The 19,584-nt window shown below is 40.4% G+C and overlaps 1 protein-coding gene across 14 annotated transcripts in view; it reads left to right on the forward strand.

The window, feature by feature from the left end:
- LOC140524826 (golgin subfamily A member 3-like) overlaps window positions 1–18,596 on the forward strand; it is a 71,650-nt gene extending 53,054 nt beyond the window's left edge. For 8 of the 14 annotated variants that reach the window (XM_072639631.1, XM_072639632.1, XM_072639633.1 and 5 more), the window contains 7 exons: window positions 2,685–2,885; window positions 3,221–3,418; window positions 6,401–6,517; window positions 6,807–6,946; window positions 7,834–7,927; window positions 8,765–8,925; window positions 12,885–13,250. In XM_072639631.1, coding sequence (XP_072495732.1) covers window positions 3,371–3,418; window positions 6,401–6,517; window positions 6,807–6,946; window positions 7,834–7,927; window positions 8,765–8,925; window positions 12,885–12,969 — 645 coding nt within the window. In that variant the 5' untranslated portion in view covers window positions 2,685–2,885; window positions 3,221–3,370 and the 3' untranslated portion in view covers window positions 12,970–13,250. Of the gene's footprint in view, window positions 1–2,684; window positions 2,886–3,220; window positions 3,419–6,400; window positions 6,518–6,806; window positions 6,947–7,833; window positions 7,928–8,764; window positions 8,926–12,884; window positions 13,251–18,268 lie in introns of those variants that run through there. The other 6 variants (XM_072639641.1, XM_072639642.1, XM_072639643.1 and 3 more) reach the window with 2 other exon arrangements.
- Window positions 18,597–19,584: the final 988 nt, after the last annotated feature.

A 19,584-nucleotide genomic window follows, 5' to 3' on the forward strand; every position in this document is an offset into this window, starting at 1 on the left:
TCATGTTGATAGTGTCTCCTACAGTTAGTTTATTTTCCTGTATTTCTTGCAAGTCAAAACTCTCTGGCCTGTATGGATCCCTTTGGTTTCATTTCATATATTACGTAATTTCTGTGCAGAGAAAAATTGTACTGATTCCTCCCAATTCATCCTCTTTTATGTATTCAAATCTTTTTTCCACATTTATCTCCATTCTGATGAATGCTATCTCACTCTCTTTTCCATACACATCCTTCCTTCCATCCATCTCCCCTTTAAGCAAGAATAAATTGTTCTCAACAAATATAGAAAGAGGGAAAGAGAAGATGATGATCAACGCATTAATAAGTCAAAGGGGCAGTCCCTTTGGTAAGGACAGATATAGAAACCCAAAAGAAAAGGATAAAATATAATTGCACATTTAGAAGTCTCATCTCACACAGCAGTCTAGGGGGTGGGGGAGACACAATCTGAGGCAGATTTCTGATCTGCATGCTCATCTAAGTCATCTTCAAAAAAGGAACTTCTTGCCGTCTTTACGTAGAAATCTTCTATCTTTTGTCAATTCTGCTACAAACTTGATCTTGACACAATTTAAAATTACCATGCAGCCTTTATACCCTTATTTTTCTTATGGAAGTGTATGCTATTTCTCCTGTTTGGTGACCCAAATACAGAAAAATGAATCTTTCTAAAGGATGCTTTTCTTGTTCTTCCACCAAAACAAAATTTTCTTAAGACTCAATTTCCTCATTCATGGTACTCCAATGCCAAATGTCAAAGTACCAAATCTTGTATGATTTTCAAAATCTCTCCACCAAATAAGGATTTCCCCGAGAACTTTCCAAACCTAACAAATTATGAAATTTCTCTTCCCCCAAAATCAGGCTTTTTAGATAGACTGTGTCCATCCCCCCGTCACCACCTAGTCCAGTGTTTTCTGTAACGACTAAAAGGCCCCTTCATCTTTTTATAACCAAGCTTGGAGGAGTGTGTGTAACATTTATCCCTCCTTGAACATGAACTGCTTCTGATTCCTGCCTCCACCTCTCTCTCTTCAATGAGAAGCACCCCCTTCTCCTAGCCCTTCCCCTTTCAATTTTCCAACAGTGTGAGATGGATTTCTATACATAACTGAGTTATTCCTTCTGGTGCCATTCCTTGCTTGAGTCAGTACAGAGGAGAATAAGGTTCACGGTGAAGGTTCAAGATTAAGGTTTCCCACCTCCTCCATCTTCCCCTCAACTGTTATAGTTCATTCTTTACTCTTTGTGGTGAGATAATTTACCTCATTGTACCTTTCCCTTTTCCTTTCTCCCAGTGTATTCCTTTTTCTAACCCTTTAATTCTTATTCCTTTAGAAATCATTGGTTGGTTTTTGGGACCTTTTCTCCTCCATCCAAAGAACCCTTTGTGAATACCAGTATTCTTCCAGTGTTGATGTGTGGCTACAATACAGGGAGCACAGTAGAGTCCACAGCCTGAAAACATAGAGAGCAATAGGGTAGGAAAGTGGGAAGCAGCTTTCCCACAGATCAGCCACAAAGAAGTGTGACTGCCAACTGCTATGGTCATGTAGTGAAGCTCGCATGGGCACAATCCAATGGGTCCACCTGTGTCCTCATGGTGTCAGGAGAAAGAGAATAAAACCCTTTTCATGTTGGAGTCAGACTCTGGCAGACCTGTGTGTGGATAGATATGAAATCATTTCTTCATCACTCGAAGTCCAGGGTTCTATATTTTGTTCAACCAAGCTGCCCCAGGAACACCTAAGTTCCAATCTTACCTCAGACACTTCCTGGTTGTGTGAACTTGAGGAAGTCACTTCACTGCTGTGTTCCCCAGAAAATTCTGTAATACACATTTCCAGTGAGCTGGACCTAGCTCATATACATGCAATTCTCTACACTGACAAGACCACAGATTTAGTGTGAGAAAACCAGAAAATTAGGCAGGAGATGTGTACTCATAAGACGTGATAGTTCGCACTCAAATATTTGTCTGTTTTTGGTTTGTGTTTTAAACATTGTTTGCCTGAAAGTTGGGTTAAAAGAGGCAAACAGGCTAGGTGGCATTTAATTCACATTGTTTCTTCCCTTCAGGCTGGCCAAAGATAGAGAACATGCATATCTAAGGATCAGGAATGTAAATTCGGATTGTGTGCTCAAAAGAATGAGAAGGCTTTAACACATGCTAGAACAATCCTGATGCAGGACTCAGATTTATGATTCCCATAAATGTTTAACCATAATATGCAAAAGAATTTTCTTAACTGAATGAGTGGTAAATACAGTAAGACAAGAGAGGAGACAAACAATTAATTGAAATATGACCCAGGATATCTGTTTTCTTTACCATGAAAATGACATAACATAGCATATGTCCATGAAATATATATTTACGATAGTGCCTTCTCTTGAGGAGCTTTGTCCTTGGTAGTCATTAATAGCAGAATGCTCTGGTCTACTTCATCTTGCCTTGTTGACACAGTAAAGGGAATTCTGGGAGTAGAGAAGTAGAGAGTAGAGAAGAGATATCTGTGAGACCAAGGGGCTACCTCTAGTCAATTAGTTCAGGCTCTGCCCTTTATTGAGGTTTACATGATATTAAATGATTAGCAATCAAACAGCAGCCCAAGAAAGGACAAGTGAACACTGGAATTGTTGTGTTGGATGGAGGTGACTTATGGAGTTGATTTCTCACAGGGAAAGGTGACTATGCCTCAGCGAGACTCGCTATTGGATGCCTTGCAGCAGAAGAACCTGGATCTCATGAGACAGATCACCCTGGTCCAGGAGACTCTGCACATCCGGGAGCAGTCCTTCAGCGAGCTGCAGACCCAACATGAGGAGCTGCAGGGCAGGCTGGAAGAGTACCAGGAGAAAGTCATGGACCTGGAAGATGAGGTGGTTGTCTCTGCTGCTTCTTGGGGGAGATGTTAAGGGATGCTGCAGAAACGGAGTGTGAGAAATGGCAGGAAAGATGGGCTGGTGACGGTGGGGACTGCAATAATGTACTGGCTAGTGATTGGGTTTTGTGATGGTTGAAGCTGGTTTCTTGGGATGTCGTGTTGAGTACAACTCTATGGATACAACTTCTGTACATCTGTGGCATATTTTATTGGTGTGGTCTATTTCCTGGAACATTGCTCTGCCTGATAAGTATTCATCAAAATATTTTACTCACTAAAGTGTCCAACTAGCTCAGATCACAGGGAGCCTGTACTGTAATTTCTCCCCAGCTCCAAGAGCCAAGAGGCTTCAAAAGGCAAATACAGCGCCTGAAGGATATCAATAAGAATTTGACTCTGCAATGACATCAGGAGCAGGAAAAGGTTAACATTTTGGAACAGGCCAATGAAGCCCTTCAGGAGAAAAACAATGTCTTGGAAATGACTTCAATGAAGAGAGAAGCCGATTTAGCAGAGTTGAACCTGAAGGTATTTGGAGCTTTATGCTAGTGGGTTGGTTCACCTGGATCTTCAAATCAAAACACATCTTTCTTTAAGAATAGTTTGGAGGGAAACAATTTGACTGTGATTCATGAGTAGAATCACTTCCTATCTCTCCTTGTGGAGATAGAATTTCCACAGGGAAAACGAGAACATTTTTCCTTGTTTCATAAAGTTATAGCATATATGGTAATTTTACTCAACTAAGTTTTATTAAGGCACAACTTTAACCTCCGGGACTAAATCAACAAGATGAGTGTCTCATGAGTTTGTTTCCTTCTTTGTTTCTTCTTCTTCTTCTTTTTTTTTTTTTACTTGGAAAGGTGCTATTGTCTTGGCCATTGCTAAAGGTCTTTTCTTAGCTCCGTTGTTTGGAAATTTCTTCTGGGAAAAATTGCACTACACATATATTTTTTTTTAAGTTTATTTATTAATTTTAGTTGTCAACATTCATTTCCACAATGTTTTGAGTTCCAAATTTTCTCCTCATCTCTCCCCTCCCCCATCCCATAATACTTTGTATTCTGATTACCCTTTCCCTCAATATGTCCTCCCTTCTATCGCACCCCTCCCTTCCCTTATCCCCATCTTCTCTCTTTTCTGGTAGGGAAAGATAGATTTCTATATAACATTAACTATATTTCTTATTTCCCAGTTATATGCCAAACAGTTCTCAATATTCCTTCCTAAAGCTTTGAGTTCCATCTTCTCTCCCTTCCTCCCTCCCCACCCATCCACACTGAGAAGGAAAGCAATTCAATATAGGCTATATGTGTATAGTTTTGCAAAAGACTTCCATAATAGTCATGCAGTGTAAGACTAACTATATTTCCCTCCATCCATCCTGCCCCCTATTTATTCTGTTCTCTCTTTTGACCTTGTCTCTCCCCAAAAGAGTTTACTTCTTGTTGCTCACTCCTTCCATCTGCCCTTCCTTTTATCATCCCCCCACATATCCCCGCGCTCATTTGTCCCCCATTCCATCATCGCCCCACACCCCACTTATCACCTTCTCCTCTACTTTCCTGTAGTGTAAGATAGATTTTCGTACCAAATTGAGGGAGCATGTTATTACCTCCTGAAGCTTAATATAAAGAGAGTAAGCTTCACTTTTCCCTCTCAACTTCCTCCCTTTTCTTCTCAATTGAAAAAATATTTTTTACCTCTTTTATGTGAGATAATTTGCCCCATATCATTTCTCCCTTTCTCCTCCCAATATATTCCTATCTCACCTCTTAATTTTATTTCTATAGATATCATCCCTTCTTATTCAATTCACCCTGTTCTCTCTCTCTCTCTCTCTCTCTCTCTCTCTCTCTCTCTCTCTCTCTCTCTCTCTCTCTCTGTCTCTCTCTCTCCAGAGAAGTGTGAGTATGTGTGGCACAATCTGTACAACTACACAAATAGTGAGAAAAGTCTCAAGAGTTACAAATATTATCTTTCCATGTAAGAATGTAATGATTTGAACTTTAGAATGTGCCTTGTGATTTCTGTTTTCTGTTTACCTTTGCATGTTTGTCTTGATTCCTGTGTTTAAAATTCAGATTTTCTATTCATTTCTGGTCTTTTCATCTAAAAGGCTTGAAAATCCTCTATTTCATTGAATACACACTTTTTTTCCACTGAAGTATTATCCTCAGTTTTGCCCTTTATGTGATTCTTGGTTTTAATCCTAATTCTCTTGTATTCTGGAATATTATATTCCAAGCCCTTTGATCCCTTAATGTAGAAGGTGTTAGATCTTGTGTTATGTTGATTGTATTTCCACCATACTCGAATTGTTTCTTTCTAGGTGCTTGCAACACTTTCTCCTTGACCTAGGAACTCTGAAATTTGGCTGAAGTATTCCTAGCAGTTTCTCTTTTCGGATCTCTTTCAGGAAGTGATTGGTGGTTTCTCTCAGTTTTTTATTTTACCCTCTGGTTCTAGAATATCAAGGTAGTTTTCCTCGATAATTTCATGAAAGATGCTGTCTAGGCTCTTCTTTTGTTCATGCATTTCCGGTAGTCCATACGTTTTAAATTGTCTCTTCTGGATCTGTTTTCCAGGTCAGTTGTTTTTCCAGAGAGATATTTCAAATTTTCTACTATTTTTTCATTCTTTTGGATTTGTTTTGTAATTTCTTGGTTTCCCACAAACTCATTCACTTCCATCTGCTCCATTCTAATGATTATGCAACTATTTTCTTCAGTGAGCTTTTGAACCTCCTTTTCCATTAGGCTAATTCTGCTTTGTAAAGCATTCCACATTCCTTTCTCCTTGGCGAAGGAGCTTTTTCATGACCTTTGAAACTGTCTTTGTCATTTGTGGATTGAGCAATTTGGAAAAGGCTGCAGCTGGTGGCTCCCTGAAACCTCTTCCATATCTCGTCCCTGCCCCATCATGCCGTCCACCCTGGGCTATGTGCTACTCTGCATCTTCTGTGATAACACTTTCCTGGTGGCTTTCCAGGCTGTCTTGGGCTGCAGTTCTCTGTCCTTTTATGGTTTCTGCTGCTCCAGAATTTGTTTAGTCATACTTGCAAGTATTTTATGGGCTATGTGGGGCGCTTCCACAGCTTCTTCGTTCTACTCTGTCATTTTGACTCTGCCCCCTATCACTCAGGCTGCCTTTATCAGGGACTTGGCCAGGGAGCCCACTAGAGACCATGCTTGCTTGAGAAGGCTAAGAAACACCACGAAATACTCCACATTCTGCAATCTATGTAGTCCATTTTTACCTAGTTCTCTGGAAAAGAATTTTAGTCTCTTCACAGAAACTCAAAACTCTGTGGCTTGCTTTTAAGTGGCACGTTGGAGTGTGCATGGTCCTGCTTGTAGCTAGTGCCTAGAAGAGCATACAGCCCCCACTCTAAGGTCTGCTGTTGTGGCAATGCTGTCACCCAACACTAGTTCTACTTTTTACACTAACTGTGGTTTCCCAGACACTTGAGAGGACAATGTGCCACCCCTCTGCCTTCCTGTTGTCTAGGTCAAGGTGGTTCTCCAGAAAAGAGTAGAGGAAGACCAGCAAATCAACCAGCTGATTCAGGCATTCATGAGGGAGTTAAAGACTGAGAAGGCCAATGTTCACAGCCTCAAGGAGCAGGTATGTGGGTGCTCAGGTGGATGTGGGTGGATGTGGCTACTCCTGCTGCCTCTGAATCTCAGAACAGCCCTCACCAGGGGCTATGTGGGTTTGGTCGTTGCCAGATGTGGAAAGACATATCACAGAGATGGTAGTGTCAAAGGCTTTCTCAGCATCTTTCAAGGAGTACTATTGAAAAGCCTTTTTGTCTACACCAGAAGTAAAAAGGTCTGCTTATTTGCCTGTTCATTTCACAGAAAATGCAACTTAATAGGCTTCTTGGCCTGACTCTTGCTTCCCCATGCCACAGGTGGCAGCAAGTAAGATCAAAGCCGTTCACAACAAGCTGCATTACAAAGCTGCCACCTTGGAACTCATTGAACTGAAGAAAGAACTGCAGGCCAAGGAGCAGCTGGCTAAGAATCTCCAGGCAGACACACATAGGCTGCTGTAAGTATTGCCCCGCTGGGACTTGTCTGGGCTCCGACTCCAGAATTCAAATCTGGCTTCAGGCACTTAGTGCTCTAAACCTTCACCCTCTGTCTGTCTCAGCTGTCTCGACTCTTAAGATGGGGATGTTGATAGCATCTGTTCCAACAAGGTTGTTGTGACGATCATATGAGATGATCATTGTAAAGTCTTCTGCACAGTTCCTGGCCCATATTAGGTGTTGAAGAAATGTAGCCATTCGTGGTATTATTATTAATACATTCCAGTATCTCCTGAGGTCCAGAAGCCAGAGACACAGGCACAATGTCTTTTCATGTCTGGGTCATTGCCAATGCAGTCTGGGTCATTACCAATGCAGTCTTTCCTGGTTAGACCATGTTTTCCCTTGGACTTGATCTCTAATCAGCACTGGGAGCATGGGTAGGAACAGGAGGGGCTCAGGTTCAGTTTGGCTCCCTTTCTAGGTCAACTTCGAAGAGAAGCTTTTAGCTGATGTAAGGGATAGGCAGTGTTTATGCCAGCATAAAAATGCCTTGGTGGCACTCTTGAGGGTAACTAGAAAGGGTACAGTAAATCACCCTTGAAACACATATGGTGTCTGTGACTAGTGCAGGCAGCACCAGGTGAGGATCATCAGGCAGATTTATCAAAACATGTAGTTATCAAACATCTGTGCTTAAGTGTTTTTTGGAGTCTGTGTGCTCATAAATCCCTAGTGCTCTGGAACATCACTGTACGTCTTGTATACATGACATTAAGAAAGATGCAAAATACAATACCAGGTGCCATCACTTCTAGAGTGGACATAGATTGTTTTATAGCCAAAAGCAGTTGCAGATCAGCATAGAAATGCCCTTTTTACTTGATATTCTTGTGTCTATCCTTAGGACACAGGAGGAAAAACACCACCGGGAAGTGTCCCAGTTGAAGCTGGAGTTGGCAGAAGCTCAGGCTGAGCTGCAGCAAGGCAAGATGAACAAGGTAATGCCCCCTGACATGAGCTCCCTCATGGAGCAAAATACCTTCCCCAGGACAGGTCACGTGGTCATGCTGCAGAGCCTTAGCCAGCAGAATCATGTTCCCTCTCTAGCTGCCAGTTTGTAGTTGGTTAATGTCCCAAGAGGAAGAGGTGTTGTGATGGAAAGATCTTTAGGCCCCCAACAAGTGGCAGGTTCTGGAATTTATCCTGCTCAGGAGATCTGGAATGAGTGTAACCCAATCCAGAAAAGTGCTCCTGAATGTTTCTGTTCAGAGGCCAGAGGTCCCATGCGTCCTTTGCTTTGGGCCATGGCACGCCCAAGGCTCACTCTGTATGGGGTCTTCCTGCTATGTCTTTAGAGGACTTCCATACGTTTGAGGATGATTGCTGTAATTCATCCATCTGAAATAAATGTCCCAGTAAAATAAAGGTGAAGCCTGATGACCCATTGTACAAGTAACAGTTGCTTATGATGCCAGAAGTGCTTCATGGAAAATCCTCATCTACTGGTTCATATCTAAGGGAGATGATATTGATGATCATGAGTTTGACAAATTCATATAATCCCCATCAGTTTCCACATGTCAAGTGCTTTACAAACATGAAAATGCAATACAAATATTAGCTACAACTTGGGGGCCATCAAAACACCAACATTGTACTTGCTGAGTTTGGGGGCCCTCCTGTCATTAACTGGGTAACATTGTGCACATTTAGAAAGCTTGGGTTTGCACACATGTACCATTATTTTATCTCTCTCCCTCCTTCACCCCTGCAGTTTTTCTCTGTGTCTCTAAATGGTAGGCACTAATAACACAAATAACAACTTTGTTTTTCAGAGGAAGGAACTGAAGGGAGAGATCAAAACCTTCCCTGTGACTCCCATTCAACTTCCAGCCTGCCCTGTCCCTGCTTCCCTTCTAGAGGAGCTGCTCAATACCCAGCCCACTCTGAGCAAGGAGAAGCTCCACAGCCTGCACATCTCTCTCCACCAACTCAGGTAGGACCTTTTGTTTATCATTTATTATGGTATGTTTGGAACATCCTTTCATGTTACTTATGCCAAATGCACAACAAGTGGATCTGCCAACCTAAAAATCTCTTCCTGCCCTGTGACTGTGCCATGTTGCTTCCTCTCACAAGATAACAAAAGGTTCAGATTTGAACAGGATCACCTATAGACTCCGTCTGCCAACTCACACCTGAAGAAAACTCGCCTTGAACAGATCCCCAACATAGGGTGAGCCTCTAACCCAGGCCTTCCCCACCTGCGGTCCATGGGCCCTGTGCTACCTACCAGAGTATTTCAGGTTTGGCCACTGACAAATTTAGAGGAAAATGTGGAGAGGAAGTCCTTGGACTCATTGCATCCAGCTCCAGAGCCCGAGGGCCACAGGTTGCACAGACCTGCTCCAAACTCTACCAGGAGACCTCCCCTTGTGGGCAGCCCTGGCCAGAGTGGGATATCTCTAAGTGATTTTGTTTTTTCCACTCATCTATCCTTTATTGATACATACTGTGTGTGCACCTAGGATTGAGTATAGGAGATAGAACTTAGCAGAGTCTTACAAACAACTCTAGTATATAGACACACATAATACAGAAAGACAGGCACATTTAAGTTTTAGATCGATTCAAAGGAAGGGAGACTGAATTGGACCATTCTCAGAGGCGTTTTGGATTCTACTCTGCAGAGACTGCAGACAAGGGCTTCCAAGGCAAGGGGAACGGCATGAAAGGAGGCAACACTAAGCAGACTTAAGACTCTAGAGAAGACCAGCTGGCCTCTGATGCCAGGGGAGAGGCTATGTTAATCAGTAGCTAGACGTAGAGACAGCTAGTTCACCCTCTCCCTCACCTGCTTGCCTTCTCTCTGAGACTGCTTTCTTCCTCTGTAGTCCAGGACCATTTTAAGCCATGTGAAATGCCTGATGGGGTCAAGAAGAGTAGGACACTACAGAACGTCACAACCCCACATCATCTGGTCAATATTCCTTGTTTTGACCAGTTTAGAGGATACCTTTACATTCTTTTCATTGGAATATCTTTGATTGTGAGGGAGGATGAACAGAAGAAAAGGCTCTCACTTTTAAATTTTAACTTAAATTCTTAAATTTAAATTTTAACTTAAATTTAAACGTCTTAAAAGATTTTATCTCAATGTGGAAATAGAGGAAGAAGAAACAAGGATCGGGACTAGGGCTCCAGCTGTATAACCTACCTGAGAGCAGAGAGGCAGTCTCTCCTACTGCACTTTTGTTCTCTTTGCTAAGGAGAATCCATTTTATACTGAAATAGCTGTCCCAAAGGAAAACGCGTGAGTTAAGAAAGGTACCTGATTGTCCTTGGCGACTTCAGGGCACGAGGCACAGTTGAGCTCTCAAGATGGGAAAAATAAGGCAGATGTCACTGGTGAGGCCACAAACTAGGATTTGGGGAAAATCATGGAGCACAGGAGAGGACCAAAGGAGGGCGAGTGTCCTGATCTTCTCAAAAGGGAAGAGAGCGAAGTCTGCACATGGAGAATAAGGAGGGTGACCTCTGTTGCTGGGAAATTATAGAGCATGTTATTTAGGGAGTGGCTAGAAAACTGCTAGAAAAGCAGGAAGTGTCAGCGCCTGGTGTTAGCTTTCCCAAAGTCACACCCAGTTCATTTCATCTCCCTTCTTCTCAGGGTCATTAGACTGCTCAGAAAGGGGAATGCTGGAGCTATCCTTTCTCTAGATTGTAGCCAATCATTTGACCAAGTTTCCCATGCGGTCCTTTCCCAAATGAGTGAAGAAAGTGGCTAGAAAGTAATACGTTCAGATGGATTTACAAGGAGATGAAAGACAAGACTGAAGTCGTAGTCATACCTCAGTGACTTAGGCATAGATGGCATGTTTTTCCAAGACAGTTAAAACTTCTAACAATCAGATGCCAAAAGATCTCACATGGTAAAGTTATTAGGTCAAATCTAGTAAGATGAAATTATTTTTGGTCTCTTTAACTAAGAATTTGACAAACATCAACCAATATGACTATGTCTATCAATGATAGAATAAAGAGGAAAAAGAGAATTGTGTATGAAACATGAATCTCTATTATATGTAGTTTGGGTAATTTCAAAGTATGTATTTATTTTGTGTGGCTTACATATGTCTGTGTCCCTTTTCTGAACTTGATTCTCTTCTTTGCTCGATGTTTTTAAGTTTAAATTTAAATTAAATGTTTTATAGCTCATTTTTTTTTATTTTTGGAATCAATATCTTCTTGTTACAACTGCCCCCCAAATATTCATTTCCTTCCTTCTAATCCTCCCTGAAGAAAACGTAATCTGCCCCCATTCTAACAGACTAAGATAATAGAAGAGAGGGGGCAATCACACATCTGTTATCACTAAAGATAGTATGATTCTGCAATTATAGTCTGTACCAAGAGGATGGAGGCCTGCTTCATTACTAGTCTTCTGGACTCATTGATTCATCATTGCATTGACCAGAGTCTCAAGTCTTTTGGAGGAATTTCTCTTTACCACATTGCTGTCAGTGTATGTAATTGTGCTTTAATCTGTCAGCTCATATGTCTTCCTAGATTTCACTTAATCCCTTTTATAACTCTGTACTGTGCAGCAACACTCTCTTCCTTTCATGTACCATGTTTTCAGTCATTCTCTAATGGATGAACACACCCTCAGTCTTCAGTTCTTTGCTGTAGCAACAAATGCTACCACAAATATTTTGCACGTATCTATTCTTCCCTTCTTCTTTGGTCTCTTTGGAGTATAAAATTATTTGCTAGAATAAAATAATTAAGGATCAAAAAATCTACTTCACTAACAAAGTAGGGGCAGGCATAATTAGGCAGAGATTGTCCTGAAAGAATCTGGCCTTTTAGTGCACTCCAAACTCCAGTTGAGTCAGTAGTGTAATATGGCAGACAAGAGAGCAAGAGCGATCTTTGCTGACATAAGAAATGAACATACCCAGACCTAGGAAGGCAATCATCTCTCTGTACCTTGCCTCAGTAAGTACACATCCAAAAGGCAGTGTGAAGCTCATTGGTAAAGTAGAAAGTGTAGTCATAATGATTGGTGGTCTTCAGGCCCTGCCAGCTTATCTAGGGAGGACGAGGGCATGATTAGCTGGGGAAAGAGGATATTTGCAGGAATTGTGGCAGTTTTCAAGTATTTGAAAGGCAGTCACATGGAAGAAAGCTGAGTCCCATGTGTCAGAATGCCAAACAGTGGAATTAGCAAATCACCAGAATTCCAGGTGACACAAAGGGGAATAGGTTTTCTCAAGAGGTGAACAGTTCTCTATTCCAGCAGGTCTTTATGGAGAAGATATCTAACAGGCCCTAAGGATATTTGCTTTTGGGGGTTCTTTGTCGAAGTTTTGGTTGGCATGTGTGGATGCCTAGGTCCTCAGAACTCATAATTTCTGGGGGGGGGGGTTTCAAGAGATGATTTTTGATGTATGTGTTGTTGATTGTCTGTGGATAGATCACCTTCGACCCATTAAGGGATGAGTGATTCCTTTGAATATTTCTATGATTGCAAGATATCATAATTTGACAGATTATGTTTAATGGAGCTATTTAGTCTCTGCTGATTTTGATTCTCTTGGTTATTGGTGAAGGGATAAGGGTGTTTTGCTCTTTTTTTATTTAATTCTATCATATGTTGCTCTTCTCAACAGATAAAAAATCTTGAAGTATGATTTCGTTTTCATCGAACTTTGGGTTTCCTTAAGGGCTTAACTGTACGATCTTGCTGCAATTGATGTTAATATATAGTATAAGGTTGAGAACCCAAGTTTATATTCAGCCACATCCAGTTGTTAACGAGGACTTTCTATTTGCTTTGGAAACTAATATTTTAAATAATTGTGGTAGAAAATTATTATAGCTCTTTCTGTTGTTCCTGGGGTTCATTTTACACAGTATTTATCCCTTTGACCTGCTTCCTTTTATTAAAAGGCAACAAATGGATTGTCTTCAACACCACATGGAAGATCAAACGATCAAAATACATGAATCGATGCCTTCATGGACTCATCGATAGATTGTCACTTAATGGACCTCTCCATTACCTGCCCATCTGCTGCTCCTAGGAAACTCGTAAATTTCATCTTTGTCTGAACCTCCCTGTCAACACCCAGACAGAAGTGAAGCAACGACCCTATATCTGAATAAGCTTCATTTTCCTCCAGAGAAGAGCACATTTCTTTGGGACATTTTACTTTATTGTTCAAATACATACATTGTATATAGTTGGTTGTGTAAAAACAGTAAAATTATAACGATTTAATTGTTGCAAAATCCCATTTTGCAATTTCAAAATTCTTGGATTGTCTTTCTTTTTCTTTTGGCTCATTGTCATGTTTAAGTTTGCTGCTAGAATATCTGGTATAAAGAGATTTAGGGAAGGTGACATGTACTGGTAAGGTTTTTGGAAAAATGATTGGTTTTTTAAAGTATACCTTTCCAACACAAAAGTGCCTACATGACAGGGTTTTATTTTGTTTCCATCACCTTTCTTTCTCAACTATTTGCAAAGGAACATTGCTTCTCTTTCAGTGGGACAAGCCTTCCTCTCTCTAGCTGACGCACCAAAGTTCCTAAGTAGCAGTTGGGGGACCTGTCACCAGAAGGTCCATGAAGGACCTTTTGTCCCACAAGCAGAGGAAAAAAGATGGTAAATGGGAGGATGAGGGAGTGCATAAGAAGGAGGGAGGGAAAGGAAAGGGGCATATGGACAAAGATTGGCAATAGTTAGTGGAGGGCACTATAGTTTGGCTAGCTCCTGGCTTGTATTCCTGGATCCATCTTACCTTGGCAGAGTGGTCAAAGACAGGATAACAACAAGGATCTGTCTTCTCTCCATCAGTTGTGAAAACCTGAGGTTTATACCTGAAACTGATATCAGGTGAGAGTCACCTCAGCCAAATGAAACCAATGAAACCATAGAGAAAATACAATCCCAGGAGATTGGACTTTATGAGCATGTTAGGTAGTTTTACAAAAAAAAAAAAAAAAGGAAAACTTCCATTTCTGTCACTTTCCTGCTCAGGAGTCATTGTTTCTGATGCACAGGAATGGAAAAAATTAAGACACCACATCAGTTTAGACTTCTGCTTGCTTTTTCTTTGCATGGTGCTCTGGAAACATAGAATACATTCATTTACAAATAAGCATCCCTGGATAAGCCACACTTCAGCTACTCCCACTACTCTTCCAAAACTAAATATCATCAGATGGCTACGTCAGAAGGCTAGCAGTTTGTGAAATTTGGATTTGGTTGAGTTTTATTTTTAAAAAAACCTTAGAAATACAGTTGCAGTAAAGAGTTGGAGATTTCTGTGTTTGTAATCTTTAGGGATGAGAGGGAGTAATCCCTGAATGGGGACTTCAGATGACTATTCTGCATAATAACTGGCCTGAAAATGATGTAATGCAGGGGTCTTGATCAGTCCAGACATGTTCATGTGTACTCTGTATGTGACAGAAGCATAATTGCTCTCATGGAGTAAACAGTACTGTATTTTTAAGCCATTCATGGTGTTCTCTTTTTTATTTTAAATTTTCAAAAAGTTTTAAATTTTCTCCCCCTCCCTTCCCAAGGCTGCATGCAATCTGATATAGGCTTTACACATACATTCCTATGCAAAACATGTTCATATCAGTTAGATTACATGGCAGAATTATAACGAATAGCAGAAATCATGAGAAAGAAAACAAAACAAAACAAAATAAAAAAGAAAATGGTCTTCTTTGCTCTGCATTTCTGACTCTTTAGTTGTTTTCTCTGAATGTGGATAGCATTTACCATCATAAGTCCCTTGAAATATTTAACCTCCTTGCGTTGCTGACAAGGGCTAAGTCTATGAAAATCAGTCATCATACACTGAGGCTGTTTCTGTGAACAATGATCTCCTGTTTCTATTCACTTCAATCAGCATCAGTTCATTGAAATCTTTGAAGGATTTTTAAAATTCTGCCTGTTTGTCATTTCTTATATCTAAATAGCATTTGATTATATTTATATGCCACAAGTTGTTCAGCAATAACCCAACTGATGACCATTCCCTGAATTTCCAGTTCTTGGACATCACAAAAAGAGGTGTGAAAAATGTTCTCATATGTGTGGTTCTTTTCCCATTTTATAATCTCTTTGGCATACAGCCCTAGGAGTGTTATTGCTGGGTCGATGGTTCTGCACATTTTTGTAGATCTTTGGTCAAAGTTCCGAATTGCTTTCCAGCATGGTAAGATCAGCTCACAGTTCCACCAACAACGAATCAGTCTTCCAAATTCCTCACATCTATTCCAATACTGATCATTTTCCTCTTTTCATGTTAGCCAATCTCATAGGCATGATGGAATACCTCACAGTTGTTTCTATTTGACTCATTTTATACGAAAGAGATTTAGAGCATTTTTCTTAGGAATATAGATAGCTTTAATTTCTTCCTCTGAAAATTGCCTATTCATATCTTTGACCAGTTATCAACTGGGGAATGAGTTGGATTCTCCTTAATTTGACTCAGCTCTGTATTTATTTTAGAAATGAGTCCTTTATTACAGACACTAGTTGTCAAAATTATTTCCAGGTTTCTACTTCCTCCTAATCATTGATGACTTAGGTTTGCACATAAACTTTGCAAGTTAATGGAAACGAAATCATGCATCTTGCATTTTGTAATGTTCTCTATCTCTTGTCTGGTCATAAAGTCCTGCATTCTCCATAAATCTGACAGATAAACTATTTCTTGTTCCCCTCATTTGTTTATACTCTCAATCAATCTTTATACATAAATCAGATAACCATTTCGACGTTTTTTTTGGTATATGGTGTGACACATTGTCCTATGTCCAAATTTTCCTTGTTATTTTCCAGTTTTTTCTAGCAGCTTTTGTGAAACAGTGAGTTCTTATCACAGAAGATGTCGTCTTTGGGTTTATCAAACAGTTGATGACTGTACCCATTGACTACTGTGTCTTGTGAAGCTAACCTACTCCACTGATTTACTGTTTTATTTCATAGAACAGTACCAAGTCATTTTGATGATTTTTGCTTTATAATACAATGTAAGGTCTGGTATGGTACACCAGCTTGGGAATATTTCTTTTCGTTTCATAGCTTGATGTTCTGGACTTTTTAAATTTCCAGATGAATTTTGATATTTTTTTCTATCTCTTCAAAATAATACTGGTTGTTGATGTCACTGAGTAAGTAAATTAATTTAGGTTGAATTATCATTTTGATTGCATTAGCTCAGGCTATCCTCGAGCATCTGATGTTTTTCCATTGATGCAGATCTCATTATATTTGTGGGAAATGGGTTCTCTGATTGTGTTCCTATAGCCCTTAGGTTTATTTTGGCAGGTAAGCACCGAAATATTGTATAATTTAAATGGAATTTCTATTTCCATCTATTGGTCCTGAGTTTTAAAAGGCAAAATGGAAAATTTTGATTACATTAAATTGAAAAGCTTTTGCACATACAAACCAAAAGTAAGAGGGAAGCAGAAAAATGGGAAAGAATTTTTGTAACTACTGTCTGTGATAAAGGCCTGATTTCTAAATTATATAGAGAACGGAATCAAATGTCCCAGAGTACAAGTCATTCCCCAATTGACAAATGGTCAAACAGACAGTTTTCAGAGGAAGAAATGAAAGCTGTCTGTATTCATAACAAAAAGTGTTCTAAATCCCTATTGCTTAGAGATATTCAAATGGAAACAACTCTGAGGTATCCAGATTGGTACCATGACACAACAGGAAGTTGACAAATTTTGGAGAAGATGTGGAGAGTTGGAACACTAATTCATTGTTGGTGGAGCTGTGAGCTGATCCAACCATTCTGGAGGGCAATTTGGTACTATCACCAAAGGGCTTCAAAAATGATCTTATTCTATGACCCAGCAATATCTTTTCTAGGACTCTATCCTAAAGAGACCATACAAATAGGAAAAGGTCCCACATATAAAACATTATTTATAGCGTCTCTCTTTGTGGTGGCCCAGAACCGGAAATCGAGGGGACACCCATCAAATGAGGAATGGCTGAACAAGCTGCGGTATATTAACATAATGGAATTCTATTGTGCTATAAGATATGATTAAGTGAAGTTTGCGGGATTGTCTCATGTCCTACACTGGTCCCCTTCAGACACAGCAAGAAGGGTCCTTCCTGTCAATCTCTAAAAGACCGTTGTATCACTTCTGCTGGTTCCACTTCTCCTGGGTATATCCTGGGACAATACTCTGTGGATTTTTCAAGATCAACAAAGCATGGTGACAGTATTTACAATGTACTCTACCCTCCTGGATTCTGGAAGTTCAAGTAGGGAACTTTCAAATATTCAGTCTGTGAGCTGACAGGCCCAGAAGTAGCTGTTGCTGCTGCATCTGCAGCTGCTTACTCAGGCCCTGTGCTTCTCTCTCTCCCAACTCTGCCAGACTCCCAATGGCCTTTTTACAAACTTCAGTCTCCTTGAGGTCTTTGCAGCTTCTGCCACCCATAATCATTCTCTCTTCCTTGATACCCTCTTCTCTAGATTTTTGAGGTTCTCCTCCCACCTCTCTGACTTCTCCTACTCCCCTTCCTTTGTTGGATACTATTCTAAACATAGGTCTCCCTCAGGGTTCTGTCCTGGGCCCTTCTCTTCTCCCTCCACACCACGTCATTTGGTGATCTCATCAGCTCCCATAGATTTAACGATTTTCTCTATGCTGATTCCCAAATGGCCCTTTGCTGTCCTAATATTTCTGCCAATCTCCAGTCTTTTATCTCTAAGGGCCTTTCAGACATCTCAAACTGGATGTCCACTAAACATATGGAACTAAAAATGTAGAGAGATGAACTCATTATCTTTCTCCCTAGACCCTTCCCATCACATACCTCCCCCAAGACTGCAGAGAGCAATTCCACCCTCCAAATCCCTCAGGATCATGACCTAGGAGTCAGCCTGGATTCCTCACTATGTCTCACCCCCTTGGCAACAAGCTATTGGCAAGGCCTGTCAATTACACCCTCACATCATCTCTCCCATGTCTGCACTTCTCTCCTGTGACACTGACACCCCCTGTTACAGACTCTCACACCCAGGACTATAAAAATAACCTTCTGCGCGGGGGGGAGGGGGAGGGGAGAAGGGGAAAGGAGGACATTCCTATCTGCCTCAATCCATGCTCTGTTCAGCCGCAAAAGTGATTTTCTAAAGCTTAAGTCTGATCATATCACCCCTGTCCCTACTCAATAAAGCCCAGGAGTTTCCTATTGCTGCCAGAATCCAATACAAAATGCCTCATTAGGCATTCAAAGCCCTTCATAACCTGGATACCTTCACCTTTTCCAGGTTTCTCCCACCTTACTCTGCAGCAAGTATTCTTCCAACGGGTGACACTGACTTTCTGCCACTTTGACAAAGAAGACCCTCCATCTGTCGTCTCTGAGCATTCACTCTGGCTGAACCCTATGCCTGAAAAGCTCTTGCTCCTGTACCCTGACAAGTGACCTCCCTGGCTAAAATCTCACCCTCCACAGGAATCTTTCCACAACCACTAGACTGTAGTACCTCCCCTCTGTCAACTGCCTTGTACATATCTTGCTTTGCAAATATTATTTTATATTTTCTTCTTCACTATAATAATTCACTTAATAAAGATTTCTTAAGTGTGTCTACATGCTGGTGACTGTGCAGTCAATCTGTCAGTAAAAGAGATCTTTCATTCTTTTCTGTTAAAACTACTTTTCTATTAACTGGGGGCAACTATGTGGCAGGTGGTCTGGAGTCAAGACTATGTAAGTTCAAACCGGCACTTTTCTGCTGTGTGCTGATCAAGACAGAGCAAAATGAAAATAATAATACCTATCTCCTACAATTGTTGTGAGGATCAAAGGAAATATTAGTTAAGAGATTAGCACAGTGTCTAGCACATAGTGGTGCTTAACTCAAAGTGTGGGGAAATAAAATTGATGATTTTTCAGACACATAACACACACACAAACATATGTATTAGAAATAATTAGAAGAAGATATATTCGCTGCCAAGTACTGAACCAATGAATTCCATATGTGTGTATTTATGCATACATATATTTAAATACTTTATTATTTTTTTTTGTTCTAGTCAGAAAAACTTTGTATTAGAATAAGGTATATATATATATATATATATATATGTGAATACATACAAATATATGTCACTCATCATTTGGGTATTTATTATTTGGGTCCCCAAAGTTATGAGGCTGCATTTTGTTTGAATCTGGATTTGTTTCATGGTAGCTGATTAGGGGACTCCCAGTGAGAAAACTTTTACCAGTCCACAGATCAGCAGTTATCTTGCAATTTGTGGTCATAGAATATTGCCCAGAGAATTGAAAGGTGAAGGTAACAATCTAGTGCATTTTACTGGCAGACTCTGAGCACAAATTTTCTTGCTACAGAGATCTGTTATATTGCCTCCTCTGGAAGTTACTGGGGCAAACCAAAATTGGAACATGAATATATTTTCACGAATTGACCACTTATACAATTAGATGCCACCATTCATACTTAAGACTGATGTATTTCCAAGACCATCCTATTTTGTCTTTGTCTGGTCCTTTTCTTCCTGATTGTCAGTAGATATTTCAGAAAAGAATGATATGAATATTAGAGGATCTTGG

The sequence above is a fragment of the Notamacropus eugenii genome, chromosome 2 (assembly GCF_028372415.1).
Source record: "Notamacropus eugenii isolate mMacEug1 chromosome 2, mMacEug1.pri_v2, whole genome shotgun sequence".
Lineage (NCBI taxonomy): Eukaryota > Metazoa > Chordata > Mammalia > Diprotodontia > Macropodidae > Notamacropus > Notamacropus eugenii.